Source organism: Oncorhynchus tshawytscha, linkage group LG08 (assembly GCF_018296145.1).
Source record: "Oncorhynchus tshawytscha isolate Ot180627B linkage group LG08, Otsh_v2.0, whole genome shotgun sequence".
NCBI classification, from domain to species: Eukaryota; Metazoa; Chordata; class Actinopteri; order Salmoniformes; family Salmonidae; genus Oncorhynchus; species Oncorhynchus tshawytscha.
Window position 1 is genome coordinate 38,303,110 of NC_056436.1, and position 18,987 is coordinate 38,322,096.

Here is an 18,987-nt window from a genome sequence, read left to right on the forward strand (position 1 = left end):
CACTCATATTTAACTCAGATGTCTCCCATTTTTTAGACCTGTAGAATAGAGCAGTGTCCCTTTAACCCATTAATCACATGGTCACACCTATCCCCTTCTATGGTCGTTATTATGATGTTCCCCTAATGGCAACATTTTCTTTTAGCCTTTGTTCATCCCTCCATCTCCCCTCCTTTCTAGCTGATGTCTCTCTGCACCTCTTGATCATCGTTAGGGGACGGGTGGGTGGTGGGTGTGTGTTAGGCCTGAACCCCCGACTGAATACTTCAGTTACCATAGCCTGAGGGATGACAATGAAATCAATGGGCCATAAGATAAACCACCACCACCACCTCTCTTCCCTGGGTCTTGTCCGTCCTTATACATCATTTCCTATCCCCTATCTGTGTGGTGTCACTGTCTTCAGAGAATTTTTAAAAAGAGGTATAGAAAACGTACACGTAGCAGTTCCTAAAGTTGAATCCTAACTAGTGCAGAACAATACAAGCCACTGAGAACAGCTAGTCAGGGGAGGAAAACACCGAGTAAAACGGAGCTGTGGTTTTTACTTTCCACAACTTATTTCTTCTTTTTACTTTTGAGATCTCTTCTTTTTTTCAGCTAGCACCATCTGTACACAAATACAGGAGCAATGGTTCCGATTTCGAAGTGTTCGCAAGGCACTTGTCTTTCACACACAAGGTTGGTTTTCTTTTCTGTCATTCTTTTCTCTTTTTTTCCCTACGTGTCTATAGCCGTCTGTCAGCCAGTCCTTATTCAAAGCAAGCACAACTTTATTTACAAACTTCATCTCCAACAACTCCCCAGTAAAAGTGCTCTTCCTGTCAGGTGGGAGATATACTCCTCATTTAAAAATTAAAAAAACACCCTCTCTTCCTCCTTTTCATTCTCTTCTTCATCCTCCTCCTCTCCCTCACTCCCTGTCCCGCTGCTTAAAAAAATATTCATCTTTAGTGTCTGCCTTTGTTCTTCTGCACCTCCTCAAGGAAATCCCTCCCTCCGCTCCATCCCTCTCTCTGCTGTTGTATCCGAGCTGCTCCTTGTCCTTTGGGTCCTAATGGTCCTAGCGGAGGTGTGGTCCGTCCGTGGGTCTACCTGCGGCAGCAGGTCACGTCAAAGCAGGTGACCATCATGAGGTGAGCCTTGCAGAAGTTGACCCTGGTCTCCAGTCTGTCTGTCATCACCTCTAGAGCCTCCAGGTACTCCAGAGAGTCCACCTCAAACGTCTGCTGCAGGTCAACTATGGGGAGAGGACAGAGAGACGATATGTTACAACCAGGGGCAAAGACAGGAACAGAGAGACGGACAGAGACAGAAAGAAGGACATTTGACATTTGTTACAACCCATGTTATAGAGACAGGGACAGAAGCCTTGTTTATACCTGGTGCTAGTGTAACAGTATAACTTTAGACCGTCCCCTCGCCCATACCCGGGCGCGAACCAGGGACCCTCTGCACACATCAACAACAGTCACCCACGAAGCATCGTTACCCATCGCTCCACAAAAGCCGCGGCCCTTGCAGAGCAAGGGGAACCACTACTTCAAGGTCTCAGAGCAAGTGACGTCACAGATTGAAACGCTATTTAGCGCGAACCACCGCTAACTAAGCTAGCCGTTTCACATCCGTTACACTCACCCCCCTTTTGACCTCCTCCTTTTCCGCAGCAACCAGTGATCCGGGTCAACAGCATCAATGTAACAGTTTAACTTTAGACCGTCCCCTCGCCCATACCTGGGCACGAACCAGGGACCCTCTGCACACATCAACAACAGTCACCCACGAAGCGTGGAAAATCACATTGTAGGATTTTTAATGAATTTATTTGCAAATTATGGTGGAAAATAAGTATTTGGTCACCTACAAACAAGCAATATTTCTGGCTCTCACAGACCTGTAACTTCTTCTTTAAGAGGCTCCTCTGTCCTCCACTCGTTACCTGTATTAATCGCACCTGTTTGAACTTGTTATCAGTATAAAAGACACCTGTCCACAACCTCAAACAGTCACACTCCAAACTCCACTATGACCAAGACCAAAGAGCTGTCAAAGGACACCAGAAACAAAATTGTAGACCTGCACCAGGCTGGAAAGACTAAATCTGCAATAGGTAAGCAGCTTGGTTTGAATAAATGAACTGTGGGAGCAATTATTAGGAAATGGAAGACATACAAGACCACTGATAATCTCCCTCGATGTGGATCTCCACGCAAGATCTCACCCCGTGGGGTCAAAATGATCACAAGAACGGTGAGAAAAAATCCCAGAACCACAAGGGGGGACCTAGTGAATGACCTGCAGAGAGCTGGGACCAAAGTAACAAAGTCTACCATCAGTAACACACTACGCCGCCAGGGACTCAAATCCTGCAGTGCCAGACGTGTCCCCCTGCTTAAGCCAGTACATGTCCAGGCCCATCTGAAGTTTGCTAGAGAGCGTTTGGATGATCCAGAAGAAGATTGGGAGTGGTCAGATGAAACCAAAATATAACTTTTTGGTCACCTCGTCGTGTTTGGAGGACAAAGAATGCTGAGTTGCATCCAAAGAACACCATACCTACTGTGAAGCATGGGGGTGGAAACATCATGCTTTGGGGCTGTTTTTCTGCAAAGGGACCAGGACGACTGATCCGTGTAAAGGAAAGAATGAATGGGGCCATGTATCTTGAGATTTTGAGTGAAAACCTCTATCCATCAGCAAGGGCATTGAATATGAAACGTGGCTGGGTCTTTCAGCGTGACAATGATCCCAAACACACTGCCCGGGCAACGAAGGAGTGGCTTCGTAAGAAGCATTTCAATGTCCTGGAGTGGCCTAGCCAGTCTCCAGATCTCAACCCCATAGAAAATCTTTGGAGGGAGTTGAAAGTCCATGTTGCCCAGCAACAGCCCCAAAACATCACTGCTCTAGAGATCTGCATGGAGGAATGGGCCAAAATACCAGCAACAGTGTGTGAAAACCTTGTGAAGACTTACAGAAAACATTTGACCTCTGTCATTGCCAACAGAGGGTATATAACAAAGTATTGAGATAAACTTTTGTTATTGACCAAATTCATTCAAAATCCTACAATGTGATTTTCTGGATTTTTTTTCTCATTTTGTCTGTCATAGTTGAAGTGTACCTATGATGAAAATTATAGGCCTCTCTCATCTTTTTAAGTGGGAGAACTCGCACAATTGGTGGATGACTAAATACTTTTTTGCCCCACTGTGTGTGTGTGTGTGTGTGTGTGTGTGTGTGTGTGTGTGAGAGTGTGAGAGTGTGAGTGTGTGAGTGTGTGTGTGAGTGTGAGTGTGTGTGTGTGTGTGTGTGTGTGTGTGTGTGTGTGTGTGTGTGTGTGTGTGTGTGAGTGTGTGTATATATATATATACACACATATATATTTATACACACACACACACACACACACATACATACATACATACATACATATATATACACACACATACATATATATATATATATACATACATACATACATATACACACACATACATATACACACATATATACATACACACACATACACATATATACAGTGCCTTGCGAAAGTATTCGGCCCCCTTGAACTTTGCGACCTTTTGCCACATTTCAGGCTTCAAACATAAAGATATAAAACTGTATTTTTTTGTGAAGAATCAACAACAAGTGGGACACAATCATGAAGTGGAACGACATTTATTGGATATTTCAAACTTTTTTAACAAATCAAAAACTGAAAAATTGTGTGCAGGTGCTTGATTACACACAGGTGGATTGTATTTATCATCATTAGTCATTTAGGTCAACATTGGATCATTCAGAGATCCTCACTGAACTTCTGGAGAGAGTTTGCTGCACTGAAAGTAAAGGGGCTGAATAATTTTGCACGCCCAATTTTTCAGTTTTTGATTTGTTAAAAAAGTTTGAAATATCCAATAAATGTCGTTCCACTTCATGATTGTGTCCCACTTGTTGTTGATTCTTCACAAAAAAATACAGTTTTATATCTTTATGTTTGAAGCCTGAAATGTGGCAAAAGGTTGCAAAGTTCAAGGGGGCCGAATACTTTCGGCACTGTATATACATACATACACACACACACGTATACATACACACACATACATATTTTTTAGAAATTGTTCAAATAAAAAACTGAATAACTGAAACATAATTATTCAGACTCTTTTCTAAGCAACTTTGGCAGAGCTTAGAGCCTTGAGTCTTCTTGGGTATGATGCTAAAAGCTTGGCACACCTGTATTTGGGGAGTTTCTCCCATTCTTTTCTGCAGACCCTCTCAAGCTCTGTCAGGTTGGATGGGGTGTGTCGCTGCACAGGTATTTTCAGGTCTCTCCAGAGATGTTAGATCGGGTTCAAGTCCGGGCTCTGGCAGGGCCATTCAAGGACAATCAGAGACTTGCCCCGAAGCCACTCCTGGCTGTGTGCTTAGGATCGTTGTCCTGTTGGAAGGCTAACCTTCACCCCAGGTCTTGAGTGCTCTGGAGCAGGTTTTCATCATGGATCTCTCTGTACTTTGCTCCGTTCATCTTTCCATCGATCCTGACTAGTCTCCTAGTCCCTGCTCCTGAAAAATATCTCCACAGCATGATGCTGCCACCACCATGCTTCACCGTAGGGATAGTGCCAGGTGTCCTTCAGAAGTGACGCTTGGCATTCAGGACAAAGAGTTCCATCTTGGTTTCATCAGACCAGAGAATCTTTCTTTCGTCCATGGTCTGAGAATCTTTAGGTGCCTTAAGGCAAACTCCAAGCGGGCTGTCATGTGCCTTTTACAGAGGAGTGGCTTCCGTCTGGCTACTCTTCTGCAGAGAAGGTTGTCTTTCTGGACCGACCTCCCATCTCCACAGAGGAACTTTGGAGGTCTGTCAGAGTGACCATCGGGTTCTTGGTCACCTGTGGAACCTTATATAGACAGGTGTGTGCATTTCCAAATCATGTCCAATCAATTGAATTTACCACAGCTGGACTCACTGTGACTATTGTGTCTAAAGCATTGACTACTGTAATAGTGCTATGCCCAGGCCTAAACCCTGATTGGTTTACATTCTAAATACATTTCTCAGATTTAAAAAAAGTGCAAAGTTGTACATTTACCAAGGATTCAAGAATCTTAGCTTAACAAGGAAGCCTTGAAATGGGGCAATAAGATCACTACTTTCCCAGCCCTTATGGCGTGGCAGCACAAGAGCTGATTTTCCATACTATTAGAATATTTCCTGATAATATTACATAAAAAATGTGGGTTATTGAGACAACAATGATGGGCGCTGCACACTTAAGCAGACCATGATCCAATTGGTCGGTCCCTGTAGATTTCTTGTTGTCTATTGCTATCAAAGCATCCAGGACTTTAATTTCTGTAAATAGCCATGTCCAGAGTGACCTAAGGAATTGTAACATACTCTGTTTCACGGAAACATGGCTCTCTCGGGATATGCTGTCGGAGTCAGTACAGCCACCTGGATTCTTTGTACATCGCGCTGATAGGAATAAACATCTTTCCCGGGAAGAAGAAGGGCGGGGGTGTATGTTTCATGACTAACGACTCATGGCGTAATTGTAACAACATACAGAAACTGAAGTCCTTTTGTTCACCTGACCTAGAATTCCTGACAATCAAATGCCGACCGTATTATCTCCCAAGAGAATTATCCTCGGTCATTGTCAAAGCCGTGTATACCCCCCTCAAGCCGATACCATGGCGGCCCTCAAGGAACTTCACTGGACTTTATGCAAAGTGGAAACCAAATATCCTGAGGTTGCATTCATTGTACCTGGGCATTTTGACAAAGCAAATTTGAGAACAAGGCTGCTTCAATTATATCAGCATATTGACTGCAGCACTCACACTGGCAAAACTCTGTATCACTGCTACTCTAACTTCCGAGATGCATACAAGGCCCTCCCCTGCCCTCCTTTCGGCAAATCTGACCACGACTTAATTTTGCTCCTCCCTTTCTATAGGCAGAAACTCAAACAGGATGTACCCGTGCTAAGAACTATTCAACGCTGGTCTGACCAATCGGAATCAACGCTTAAAAATTATTTTGATCACGCAGACTGGTACATGTTCCGGGTAGCCTCAGAGAATAATATTGAGGTATTTGGTGAGTGAAGTTATAAGGAAATGCATAGGAGATGTTGTACCCACTGTGACTATTAAAACCTACCCTAACCAGAAACCGTGGATAGATGGCGGCCTTTGCGCAAAACCGAAAGCACAAACCAACCATGGAAAGGTGACTGGGAATATGGCCGAATAAAACAGTGTAGTTATTCCCTCCTCGAGGCAATCAAACAAGCCAAATGTCAGTATAGAGACAAAGTGGAGTACAATTCAACAGCTCAGACACAAGACGTATATGGCAGGGTCTACAGACAATCACGGACTACAAAAGGAAAACCAGCCACGCCATGGACACCGACGTCTTGCTTCCAGGCAAACTGAACATCTTCTTTGCCCGCTTTGAGGATAATACACTGCCACCGACGCGGCCAGCTACGAAGGACTGTGGGCTCTCCTTCTCCTTGGCCGACGTAAGTAAGATATTTAAACGTGTTAACCCTCGCTAGGCTGCCGACCCAGACGGCATCCCTAGCCGCGTCCTCAGAGCATGCGCAGACCAGCTGGCTGGTGTGTTTACGGGCATATTCAATCTCTCCCTATCCCAGGATGCACGGGTACATCCTGTTCAAGATGGACACCATTGTTCCTGTACCCAAGAAGGAAAAGGTAACTGAACTAAATGACTATCGCCCCGTAGCACACACTTCTGTCATCATGAAGTGCTTTGAGAGGCTAGTCAAGGGCCATATCACCTACACCTTACCTGTCACCCTAGACCCACTTCAATTTGCTTACCGCCCCAATAGGTCCACAGACGATGCAATCACCATAACACTGCACACTGCCCTATCCTATCTGGACAAGAGGAATACCTATGTAAGAATGCTGTTCATTGACTATAGCTTAGCATTCAACACCACAGTATCCTCCAAGCTCATCATTAAGCTTGAGGCCCTGGGTCTCAACGGCGCCCTGTGCAATTGGGTCCTGGTCTTCCTGATGGGCCTCCCCCAGGTGGTGAAGGTAGGTACCAACATCTCTTACTTTGTTGATCCTCAAAACTGGAGCCCCACAATGGTGCTTGGTCAGCCCCTTCCTGTACTCCCTGTTCATCAAATTTGCAGATGACACGACAGTAGTAGGCTTGATTACCTACAGGGATTAGGTGAGGGCACTCGGAGTGTAGTGTCAGCAAAACAACCTCTCACTCAACGTCAACAAAACAAAGGAGATAATCGTGGACTTCAGGAAACAGCAGTGTGAGCACCCCCCTATCCACATCTACGGGACAGCAGTGGAGAAGGTGGAAAGTTTCAAGTTCCTCGGCGTACACATCACAGACAAACTGAAATGGTCCACCCACACAGACAGTGTGGTGAAGAAGGCGCAACAGCCCCTCTTCAACTTCAGGAGGCTGAAGATATTTGGCTTGAATACAGACTTGACATCATTGGCCACTTTAATAAATGGATAACTAGTCACTTTAATAATGCTACTTTAATAATGTTTACATATCTTGCATTACTTATCTCATATGTATATACTGTATTTTATACCATCTATTGCATCTTGCCTATGCCGCTCTGTCATTGCTTATCCATATATGTATATGTATATATTTTTATTCCATTCCTTACTTAGATTTGTGTGTATTATGTAGTTGTTGTGTAATTGTTAGATATTGCTGCACCTTCGGAACTAGAAGCACATGCATTTCGCTACATTTTATGTGACCAATAAAATGTGATTTGATTTCATTTGAAGAAGAACGGACTATAATTTCTCTCTCTCACGGTTCCCCTATCAGCATCCAGCCCAATATTATTCTGAATAGGCTAGACGTTCTTTCAAAGCGATAGTCCGCTGAAATAAAATGGTGATTAATGCATCAGTGATGACATTTTTTTCCGTAATGAGGCAAGTGTCTGAATTAATTTGTTGTGGCAGAGAGGAGAAAGTAGAGCCCTTCAGAATTTAGCCAGTTTCCCATTACAACCCGAAAGAGTGGTTACATAATAATCAGATTTAGCCTTTCTGATTTGTCTTACATAATGATTCCTCAGTTGCTTAAAAGCTTGCCAGTCCCAGACCTAAGCCTGTGTTCCTGGCCTTGACCCAAGTATCCTCTCTTATGAATGACTTCTGAAAATTCCATAGTGTACCAGGCATTCAATCTACCTTTAACCTTTCATTTTTTGAAGGGCACATGATTATCCACAATAGTGTTGAAGACTCAAAGCTAAATCAACTTCAGGGATAACTGAAATACAATCAAGGTCACTAAAATAAAGCCTGGTCATTGAAGTTTTTAATGTTCCTCTTTGTGATGACTCAAGGCTTAGATTTTTCTATTCTCACATCTGTAACACGAACAACTGTGCAATGGGCACTAATGTCTTGGGTGAAGGCAACAGTAGGAACATATTTCTTAGGTGTATTTGTTAAAATAAGCTCATTACACATCTTTTAGATTGTCTGAAGCTTGCATTTCCCAATCATAATTTAAGTCACCCAGGATAATAACTTCTGATTTAGTAAAAGAAGACGACAAACTAGTTAACTTTTCGAGTGCAAAAAGTCTTAAAGATAGTAACAACAAAAAAACTGTCAAGGGAAAGATTTTTTTTTTTTAAATAAAAATGGCCACTCCACCACCTCTACCATGTCTGTCAACTCCAAACACATTATAACCCTCAATATTAATATCAGAGTCCAGAATGTCCCCAGAGATCCAAGTTTCAGTCAATACCAGAATGTCCGGATTCGTCTTCATAGCCCAGATCTTGATGCAATCCAGTTTAGGAAGTAAGCTCCTAAAGTTCAGATGTATCAACCCAAGTCCTTTACGATTTTTAATGTCACATGGAAACTCAAACAATCTACGTTAAATAGGCGGTTGCAGGCCCTGTCTGATGGTTGATATAGTTGGTAAGGCTATAAAATGGCATAGAACTGCACCATTTGGTCGGTCTATCCCTATTAGTATGAGTAGAAATTGGAATTACTTTTCCAAGGTTAGCACCACAGGGCCTGAGGCCGCAGCCAATGTCAATATGATGAACTCAGAGTAACCAATGATGAAATGCGATAAACGGACTTACATGGGATTTGGTTGCTATCGCGCAAAAGCCCAGGCCCTGATTTGTGGAATTGTGGAACCAAAAGCACTGGGTGAGTAGACCACAGTTGGCTTCTGTTTTGAGCTAACAATAGCAGATCTAAGAGTGGAGTTCAAATGAATGGGTACAAGATTACAGCTGACAATACCCCTGAAAGTATAGACAGCAGTGCGGCAATAACGCATAGAACGGACGGGAGGTATTACCTGAGCGGGGCTTGGTCTGTCTGAGTCAATATCTTAATGCTGCCTTGAAATGTGAGGAGAGGATCCAGGCTCCTAGATCTACAGTGCATGTGGAAAGTATTCCGACCTCTTTCATTTTCCCACATTTTGTTACGTTACAGCCTTACTTTAAAATGTATTCAATCATTTTTTCCCTCATCAATCTACACACAATACCCCATAATGACAAAGCGAAAAAATTAAAAACTTATTTACCTTATTTAGACCCTTTGCTCAGGTGCATCCTGTTTCCATTGATCATCCTTGATGTTTCTACAACTTGATTGGAATCCACCTGTGGTAAATTCAATTGATTGGACACCTATATAAAGGTCCCACAGCTGACAGTGCATGTCAGAGCAAAAACCAAGCCATGAGGTTGAAGGAATTATCCGTAGTGCTCCGAGACAGGATTGTGCAAGGCACAGATCTGGGGAAGGGTACCAAAACAATTCTGAAGCATTGAAGGTCCCCAAGAACACAGTGGACTTGAATGGAAGAAGTTTGGAACCACCAAGACTCTTCCTAGAGCTGGCCACCCGGCCATACTTAGCAATCGGGGGAGAGGGCCTTGGTCAGGGAGGTGACCAAGAACATGGGGGTCACTCTGGCAGAGCTCCAGAGTTCCTCTATGGAGATGGGAGAACCTTCCAGAAGGACAACCATCTCTGCAGCACTCCACCGATTAGGCCTTTATGGTAGAGTGGCTTGGCAGAAGCCACTCCTCAGTAAAAGGCACATGACAGTCCACTTGGAGTTTGCCAAAAGGCACCTAAATGACTCTCAGACCATGAGAAACAAGATTCTCTGGTCTGATGAAACCAAGATTGAACTCTTTGGCCTGAATGCCAAGTGTCACTTCTGAAGGAAACCTGGCACCATCCCTACAGTGAAGCATGGGGGTGGCAGCATCATGCTGTCGGGATGTTTTTCAGCTGCAGGGACTGATAAACTAGTCAGGATCGAGGGAAAGATGAATGGAGCAAAGTACAGAGAGATCCTTGATGAAAACCTGCTCCAGAGCGCTCAGGACCTCAGACTGGGGCGAATGAACAGGACAACAACCCTAAGCACATAACCAAGTCTCTGAATGTCCTTGAGTGGCCCAGCCAGAGCCTGGACTTGAACCCAATAGAAACATCTCTGAGAGACCTGGGAAAAGCTGTGCAGTGAACCTCCCCATCCAACCTGACAGAACTTGAGAGGATCTGCAGCTTGTAGCGTCATAAGAAGACTCAAGGCTGTAATCGCTGCGAAAAGGTGCTTCAACAAAGTACTGTGTGTAGATTGATGAGGGAAAGAAAATATTTCACCTATTTTAGAATAAGGCTGTAATGTAGCAAAATGTGGAGAAGGGAAGGGGTCTGAATACTTTCCGAATGCACTGAACCAATATTGCGTGCCACTTCTTCTGTTGACAAATATCACCAGCAGCTATGAGTGTAATCCAACTCTGCCATATGTGCCTTTATGAGTTTATTAGACGGATCAATATCAGCTGGTATGTCAGCTATGAGATGTACTTATGTGTTATATGATGCTCCGTCTGACAGGTCTGAGCAATGGAACAGAGATTTGATATTGGAGACAAGGGGAGATTGTGTGTGTGTGTGTGTGTGTGTGTGTGTGTGTGTGTGTGTGTGTGTGTGTGTGTGTGTGTGTGTGTGTGTGTGTGTGTGTGTGTGTGTGTGTGTGTGTGTGTGTGTGTGTGTGTGTGTGTGTGTGTGTGTGTGTGCGTGCGTGTGCACCACTGCCATATTATAGCAAGGTAGGGGCTTTGACTGTGTAGCCAGACAGAAGGTATTATCAACAAGATTACTGTAGGTGTCAAGGTTTTGTGTGTGACTGCAGTACAACTATCACACACACACACACTCGCATAAACTTACATTCAGTGGTCCATTTCTCTGGCTCCAGCATCAGGTGCTGCTTGGTCTGCTCTAGCTCTTTCTTCAGCCAGTCGTACTTGGCTCGGACCTCGGAGATCCGCTGCTGCCTGTGCTCCAAGGTCTTCAGCTTAGCACTGAGATAAACCACCTCCTGATGGAGACAAAGAGAGAGGAGAGGGGGAGAAGGGAGAGAGAAAGAAGAGAGGGAGAAAATGAAAAGGAGAGCGAGATGTCGGGGGATTTTAAAGAAAGAAATGAAGTAAGACAGAAAGAAAAGGTGAGAGAGAGAAATCATTTTTTTTAAATGAATAAAGAGTGAGCGGGTCAGAGAGAGAGAGGGTCAGAGAGGGAGGGAGAGAGAGGGTCAGAGAGAGAAGGTCAGAGAGGGAAAGAGAGAGAGGGATTGAGGGAGGTGGGGTCAGAGAGAGAGGGAGAAAGAGAGGAGGGGTAAGAGAGAGAGCGAGAGACATTGAGTTGAATGCGTCTCAGGCGTTTAGCCAGATGATGCGTCTGGAAAGAGAGAATTGTGAGAGGATAGAAGTGCCATGTTGGCCAGGTAGATAAATACAGTCCACAGGAAAGGCCTGGCACCAAGTCCACGTCACTCCTTAAATCAACTACTTCTAAATCTACTACTAGGAAACTATTTAACAGCAAGAAGAGGATGAGGTTGTTAAACCTTCCTGTGTTTTGAGCTAAGGCCGTGATTCAATCTGGTTGCGCGTTATAAGCAATGCAGCTTTTAAAGGTAATATTTCATTCGCCTTCACGGTAAACGCTGCATATGTCTGCTCAGTTGGAAATTGCCTTTAAAAGACACACAGCATATGATCTGCGATCAGATTTAATCCGGGCCTAAATGTCCTGGATACATTTTCCATTCCAAGATTTTTCTGAAATGTTTCTTTCCTCCTCCACCAACATCATCTCGCTCACCATCCTTCTCTCTCACTCTCTCTCCCCCTCCCCTCCGCCTTTGTGTGTTCCCTTTCTCTCTCCCTCTCCTCCACCTCTCTCTCACCATCCATCTTTACCATATCCATCCAAATCAAACTTTATTTGTCACATGTGCCGAATACAACAAGTGTAGACCTTACTGTGAAATGCTTACTTACAAGCCCATAACCAACAGTGCAGTTCAAGAAAGAGTTAAGAAAATATTTACCAAAACAAACTGAAGTAAAAAAAATAAAAATTGTAAAAAGTAACACAATAATGAGGCTATATACTGGGGGTACCGGTACCGAGTCAGTGTGCGGGGGTACAGGCTAGATGAGGTAATTTGCACATGTAGGTAGGGGTGAAGTGACTATGCATAGATAACAAACAGCAAGTAGCAGCAGTGTACAAAACAAATGGAGTGGGGTCAATCTAATAGTCCGGTGGCCAATTGATGAATTGTTCAGCAGTCTTATGGCTTGGGGGTAGAAGCTGTTAAGGAGCCTTTTGGTGCTAGACTTGGCGCTCTGGTACCGCTTGCCCCAGACTTGTCACCCAGTCTATAACTTGAGTGACTGGAGTCTCTGACAATTTTATGGGCCTTCCTCTGACACCGCCTATCATATAGGTCCTGGTTGGCAGGAAGCTTGACCCCAGTGATGTACTGGGCCATACGCATTACCCTCTGTAGCGCCTTACGGTCAGATGCCGAGCAGTTGCCCTACCAGGCGGTCATGCAACCGGTCAGGATGCTCTCGATGGTGCAGCTGTAGAACTTTTTGAGGATCTGGGGACCCATGCCAAATCTTTTCAGTCTCCTGAGGGGGAAAGGTTTTCGTCATGCCCTCTTCACGACTGTCTTGGTGTGATTGGATCATGATAGTTTGTTGGTGATGTGGACACCAAGAAACTTAACTCTCAACCCGCTCCACTACAGCCCCGTTGTTGTTAATGGGGGCCTGTTCGGCCCGTCTTTTCCTGTAGTCCACGATCAGCTCCTTTGTCTTGTTCACATTGAGGGAGAGGTTGGAGTTGTGTTTGGACACGCAGTCGTGGGTGAACAGGGAGTACAGGAGTGGACTAAGTACACACCCCTGAGGGGCCCCAGTGTTGAGGATCAGCATGGCAGACTTGTTGTTCCTTACCCTTACCACCTGGGGGTGGTCCATCAGAAAATCCAGGATCCAGTTGCAGAGGGAGGTATTTGGTCTCAGGGTCCTTAGCTTAGTGTGTGGGCACTATGGTGTTGAATGTTTTTCGCGACGCGGATCCTGTGTTCTGCCTTACAAACAGGACAACGGAGTGGATTCCATGCAGCGACCCAAAAAAACGACTCAGAAAAAGAGGGAAATGAGGCGGTCTTCTGGTCAGACTCCGGAGACGGGCACACCGTGCACCACTCCCTAGCATTCTTCTTGCCAATGTCCAGTCTCTTGACAACAAGGTTGATGAAATCCGAGCAAGGGTAGCATTCCAGAGGGACATCAGAGACTGTAACGTTCTTTGCTTCACGGAAACATGGCTCACTGGAGAGACGCTATCCGAGGCGGTGCAGCCAACGGGTTTCTCCACGCATCGCGCCTACAGAAACAAACATCTTTCTGGTAAGAAGAGGGGCGCCATAAGGCGTATGCCTTATGATTAACGAGACGTGGTGTGATGAAAGAAACATACAGGAACTCAAATCCTTCTGTTCACCTGATTTAGAATTCCTCACAATCAAATGTAGACCGCATTATCTACCAAGAGAATTCTCTTCGATTATAATCACAGCCGTGTATATCCCCCCCCAAGCAGACACATCGATGGCTCTGAACGAACTTTATGTAACTCTCTGCAAACTGGAAACCATTTATCCGGAGGCTGCATTCATTGTAGCTGGGGATTTTAACAAGGCTAATCTGAAAACAAGACTCCCTAAATTGTATCAGCATATCGATTGCGCAACCAGGGGTGGAAAGACCTTGGATCATTGTTACTCTAACTTCCGCGACGCATATAAGGCCCTGCCCCGCCCCCCTTTCGGAAAAGCTGACCACGACTCCATTTGTTGATCCCTACCTACAGACAGAAACTAAAACAAGAGGCTCCCACGCTGAGGTCTGTCCAACGCTGGTCCGACCAAGCTGACTCCACACTCCAAGACTACTTCCATCACGTGGACTGGGAGATGTTTCGTATTGCGTCAGATAACAATATTGACGAATACGCTGATTCGGTGTGCGAGTTTATTAGAACGTGCGTTGAAGATGTCGTTCCCATAGCAACGATTAAAACATTCCCTAACCAGAAACCGTGGATTGATGGCAGCATTCGTGTGAAACTGAAAGCGCGAACCACTGCTTTTAATCAGGGCAAGGTGTCTGGTAACATGACCGAATACAAACAGTGCAGCTATTCCCTCCGCAAGGCTATCAAACAAGCTAAGCGTCAGTACAGAGACAAAGTAGAATCTCAATTCAACGGCTCAGACACAAGAGGCATGTGGCAGGGTCTACAGTCAATCACGGACTACAGGAAGAAATCCAGCCCAGTCACGGACCAGGATGTCTTGCTCCCAGGCAGACTAAATAACTTTTTGCCCGCTTTGAGGACAATACAGTGCCACTGACACGGCCTGCAACGAAAACATGCGGTCTCTCCTTCACTGCAGCCGAGGTGAGTAAGACATTTAAACGTGTTAACCCTCGCAAGGCTGCAGGCCCAGACGGCATCCCCAGCCGCGCCCTCAGAGCATGCGCAGACCAGCTGGCCGGTGTGTTTACGGACATATTCAATCAATCCCTATACCAGTCTGCTGTTCCCACATGCTTCAAGAGGGCCACCATTGTTCCTGTTCCCAAGAAAGCTAAGGTAACTGAGCTAAACGACTACCGCCCCGTAGCACTCACTTCCGTCATCATGAAGTGCTTTGAGAGACTAGTCAAGGACCATATACCTCCACCCTACCTGACACCCTAGACCCACTCCAATTTGCTTACTGCCCAAATAGGTCCACAGACGATGCAATCTCAACCACACTGCACACTGCCCTAACCCATCTGGACAAGAGGAATACCTATGTGAGAATGCTGTTCATCGACTAGCTCGGCATTCAACACCATAGTACCCTCCAAGCTCGTCATCAAGCTCGAGACCCTGGGTCTCGACCCCGCCCTGTGCAACTGGGTACTGGACTTCCTGACGGGCCGCCCCCAGGTGGTGAGGGTAGGCAACAACATCTCCTCCCCGCTGATCCTCAACACTGGGGCCCCACAAGGGTGCGTTCTGAGCCCTCTCCTGTACTCCCTGTTCACCCACGACTGCGTGGCCACGCACGCCTCCAACTCAATCATCAAGTGTGCGGACGACACAACAGTGGTAGGCTTGATTACCAATAACGACGAGACGGCCTACAGGGAGGAGGTGAGGGCCCTCGGAGTGTGGTGTCAGGAAAATAACCTCACACTCAACGTCAACAAAACTAAGGAGATGATTGTGGACTTCAGGAAACAGCAGAGGGAACACCCCCCTATCCACATCGATGGAACAGTAGTGGAGAGGGTAGCAAGTTTTAAGTTCCTCGGCATACACATCACAGACAAACTGAATTGGTCCACTCACACAGACAGCATCGTGAAGAAGGCGCAGCAGCGCCTCTTCAACCTCAGGAGGCTGAAGAAATTCGGCTTGTCACCAAAAGCACTCACAAACTTCTACAGATGCACAATCGAGAGCATCCTGGCGGGCTGTATCACTGCCTGGTACGGCAACTGCTCCACCCTCATCCGTAAGGCTCTCCAGAGGGTAGTGAGGTCTGCACAACGCATCACCGGGGGCAAACTACCTGCCCTCCAGGACACCTACACCACCCGATGTTACAGGAAGGCCATAAAGATCATCAAGGACATCAACCACCCGAGCCACTGCCTGTTCACCCCGCTATCATCCAGAAGGCGAGGTCAGTACAGGTGCATCAAAGCTGGGACCGAGAGACTGAAAAACAGCTTCTATCTCAAGGCCATCAGACTGTTAAACAGCCACCACTAACATTGAGTGGCTGCTGCCAACACACTGACACTGACTCAACTCCAGCCACTTTAATAATGGGAATTGATGGGAAATGATGTAAATATATCACTAGCCACTTTAAACAATGCTACCTTATATAATGTTACTTACCCTACATTATTCATCTCATATGCATACGTATATACTGTACTCTATATCATCAACTGTATCCTTATGTAATACATGTATCACTAGCCACTTTAACTATGCCACTTTGTTTACATACTCATCTCATATGTATATACTGTACTCGATATCAGCTACTGTATCTTGCCTATGTTGCTCTGTACCATCACTCATTCATATATCCTTATGTACATATTCTTTATCCCCTTACACTGTGTATAAGACAGTAGTTTTTTTGGAATTGTTAGTTAGATTACTTGTTCGTTATTACTGCATTGTCGGAACTAGAAGCACAAGCATTTCGCTACACTCGCATTAACATCTGCTAACCATGTGTATGTGACAAATAAAATTTGATTTGATTTGATTTGAATGCTGAGCTGTAGTCAATGAACAGCATTCTCACGTAAGTTTTCCTTTTGTCCAGGTGGGAAAGGGTAGTGGCGATTGAGATTGCATCATCTATGCATCTGTTGGGCCGGTATGCGAATTGGAGTGGGTCTAGGGTATCCGGGAGTATGTGAACCATGACCAGCCTTTCAAAACACTTCATGGCTACCGATGTGAGTGCCAAGGGGTGGTAATAATTTAGGCACAGGGCACAGGGACTATGGTGGTTTGCTTGAAACATATAGGTATTACAGACTCATTGAGGGAGAGGTTGAAAGTGTCAGTGAAAACACTTGCCAGTTGGTCCGTGCTTGCTTTGAATACACGTCCTGGTAATCCATCTCGCCCCGCTGCTTTGTGAATGTTGACCTGTTTAAAGATCTTGCTCACATCGATTACCGAGAGCATTGTCATGCAGTCATCCAGAACAGCTGGTGCTCTCGTGCATGCCTTAGAGTTGCTTGCCTCGAAGTGAGCATGAAGGCATTTAGCTTGTCTGGTAGGCTCGCGTCACTGGGCAGCTCGCGTCTGGGTTTCCCTTTGTAGTCCTTAATAGTTTTCAAGCCCTGCCACATCCGACGAGCATCAGAGCCGGTGTAGTAGGATTCAATTAAAATCATGTATTGATGCTTTGCTTGTTTGATGGTTCGTCTGATGGCATAGCGGGATTTCTCATAAGCGTACGGATTAGTGTCCCGCTCCTTGAAAGTGGCAGCTCTAGCATTTAGCTCGATGCAGATGTTGCCTGTAATCCATGGCTTCTGGTTGGGATATGTAGGTACGGTCACTGTGGGGACGACGTCGTCGATGCACTTATTGATGAAGCCGGTGACTGAAGTGGTATACTCTTCACTGACATTGGATGAATCCCGGAACATATTTCAGTCTGCTAGCAAAACAGTCCTGTAGCATAGCATCTGCGTCATCTGACCACTTCCGTATTGAGCGGGTCACTGGTACTTCCTGCTTTAGTTAATCAGGAGGGTAGAATTATGGTCAGATTTGCCAAATGGAGGGCGGGGGAGAGCTTTGTATGCATCTCTATGTGTGGAGTAAAGGTGGTTTAGAGTTTTTTTTTCTCTGGTTGCACATGTGACATGCTGGTAAAAATATGGTAAAACTGATTTAAGTTTGCCTGCATTAAAGTCCCCAGCTACTAGGAGTGCAGCTTCTGAGCATTTTTTTAGTGCCAGCATCGGTCTGTGCTGGTAAATAGACGGCTACAAATAATATAGATGAGAACTCCCTTGCTAAATAGTGTGGTCTACAGCTTATCATAAGGTACTCTACCTCAGGCGAGCAAAACCTTGAAACTTCTTTAATATTAGACATGGCGTACCAGCTGTTATTGAGACACACACCCCCACCCCTCTTCTTACCAGACATAGCACCTCTGTTCTGCCGGTGCATGGAAAATCCAGCCAGCTCTATATTATCTGTGTCATTGTTCAGCCACGACTCAGTGAAACATATTACAGTTCTTAATGTCCCATTGGTAGGATAATCGTAATCGTAGGTCATCAATTTAATTTTCCAATGATTCCATGTTAGTAAGTAGAATGGAAGGCAGTGGGAGTTTACTCGCTCGCCTACGGATTCTCAGAAGGCAGCCCGATCTGCGCCGTCTTTTCTTCATGCAAATTACTTGGATTTGGGCCTGTTCCCGGGAGAGCAGTATATCCTTCTTGCCGGACTTCTTCCAGTCTGTGGTGAGTAATTCCAGTTCTGATGTCCAGAAGTTATTTTCAGTCATAAGAGACGGTAGAAGCAACATTATGTACAAAATAAGTTTAAAAAATAAAGTTACAAACAACGCAAAAAAACTAACAAAATAGCACAATTGCAATTGGGTGCATGTAAAACATCAGCCATCCCTCTCTCTCACCTTGTTTCCTTTCTCTCTCCTCCTCTGCAGGCGCTCCACGTCGTCTATCTTGTAGACCTTTATCTCAAAGGGTTCTGTGGTTCCCCTGGGGGCGGGGCTTAGCGGGCCGTCTACCCAGCGTACGCTGGAGCTGATGGCGGGCTTCCTGATCAGAGAGGAGGAGTCCAGGGTCAGGCTGGGAATCAGACGACGACGCTGGGTACCTGGACACATGCACACATACAGAGAAAGACACACACACACACACCCAGCAAAAGACACAGACGCATGCACGCACACAGTTAATGGGGACA

The 18,987-nt window shown here is 45.4% G+C and overlaps 1 protein-coding gene across 1 annotated transcript in view; it reads right to left on the reverse strand.

The window, feature by feature from the left end:
• Nucleotides 1-568: 568 nt before the first annotated feature.
• Nucleotides 569-18,987, reverse strand: part of kif26ba (kinesin family member 26Ba) — a 177,587-nt gene continuing 159,168 nt past the window's right edge. Inside the window, 3 exon segments of the mRNA XM_042325505.1 lie at nt 569-1,240; nt 11,305-11,455; nt 18,695-18,897. Of these exon segments, the coding sequence (XP_042181439.1) occupies nt 1,092-1,240; nt 11,305-11,455; nt 18,695-18,897 (503 nt within the window). The 3' untranslated portion in view covers nt 569-1,091.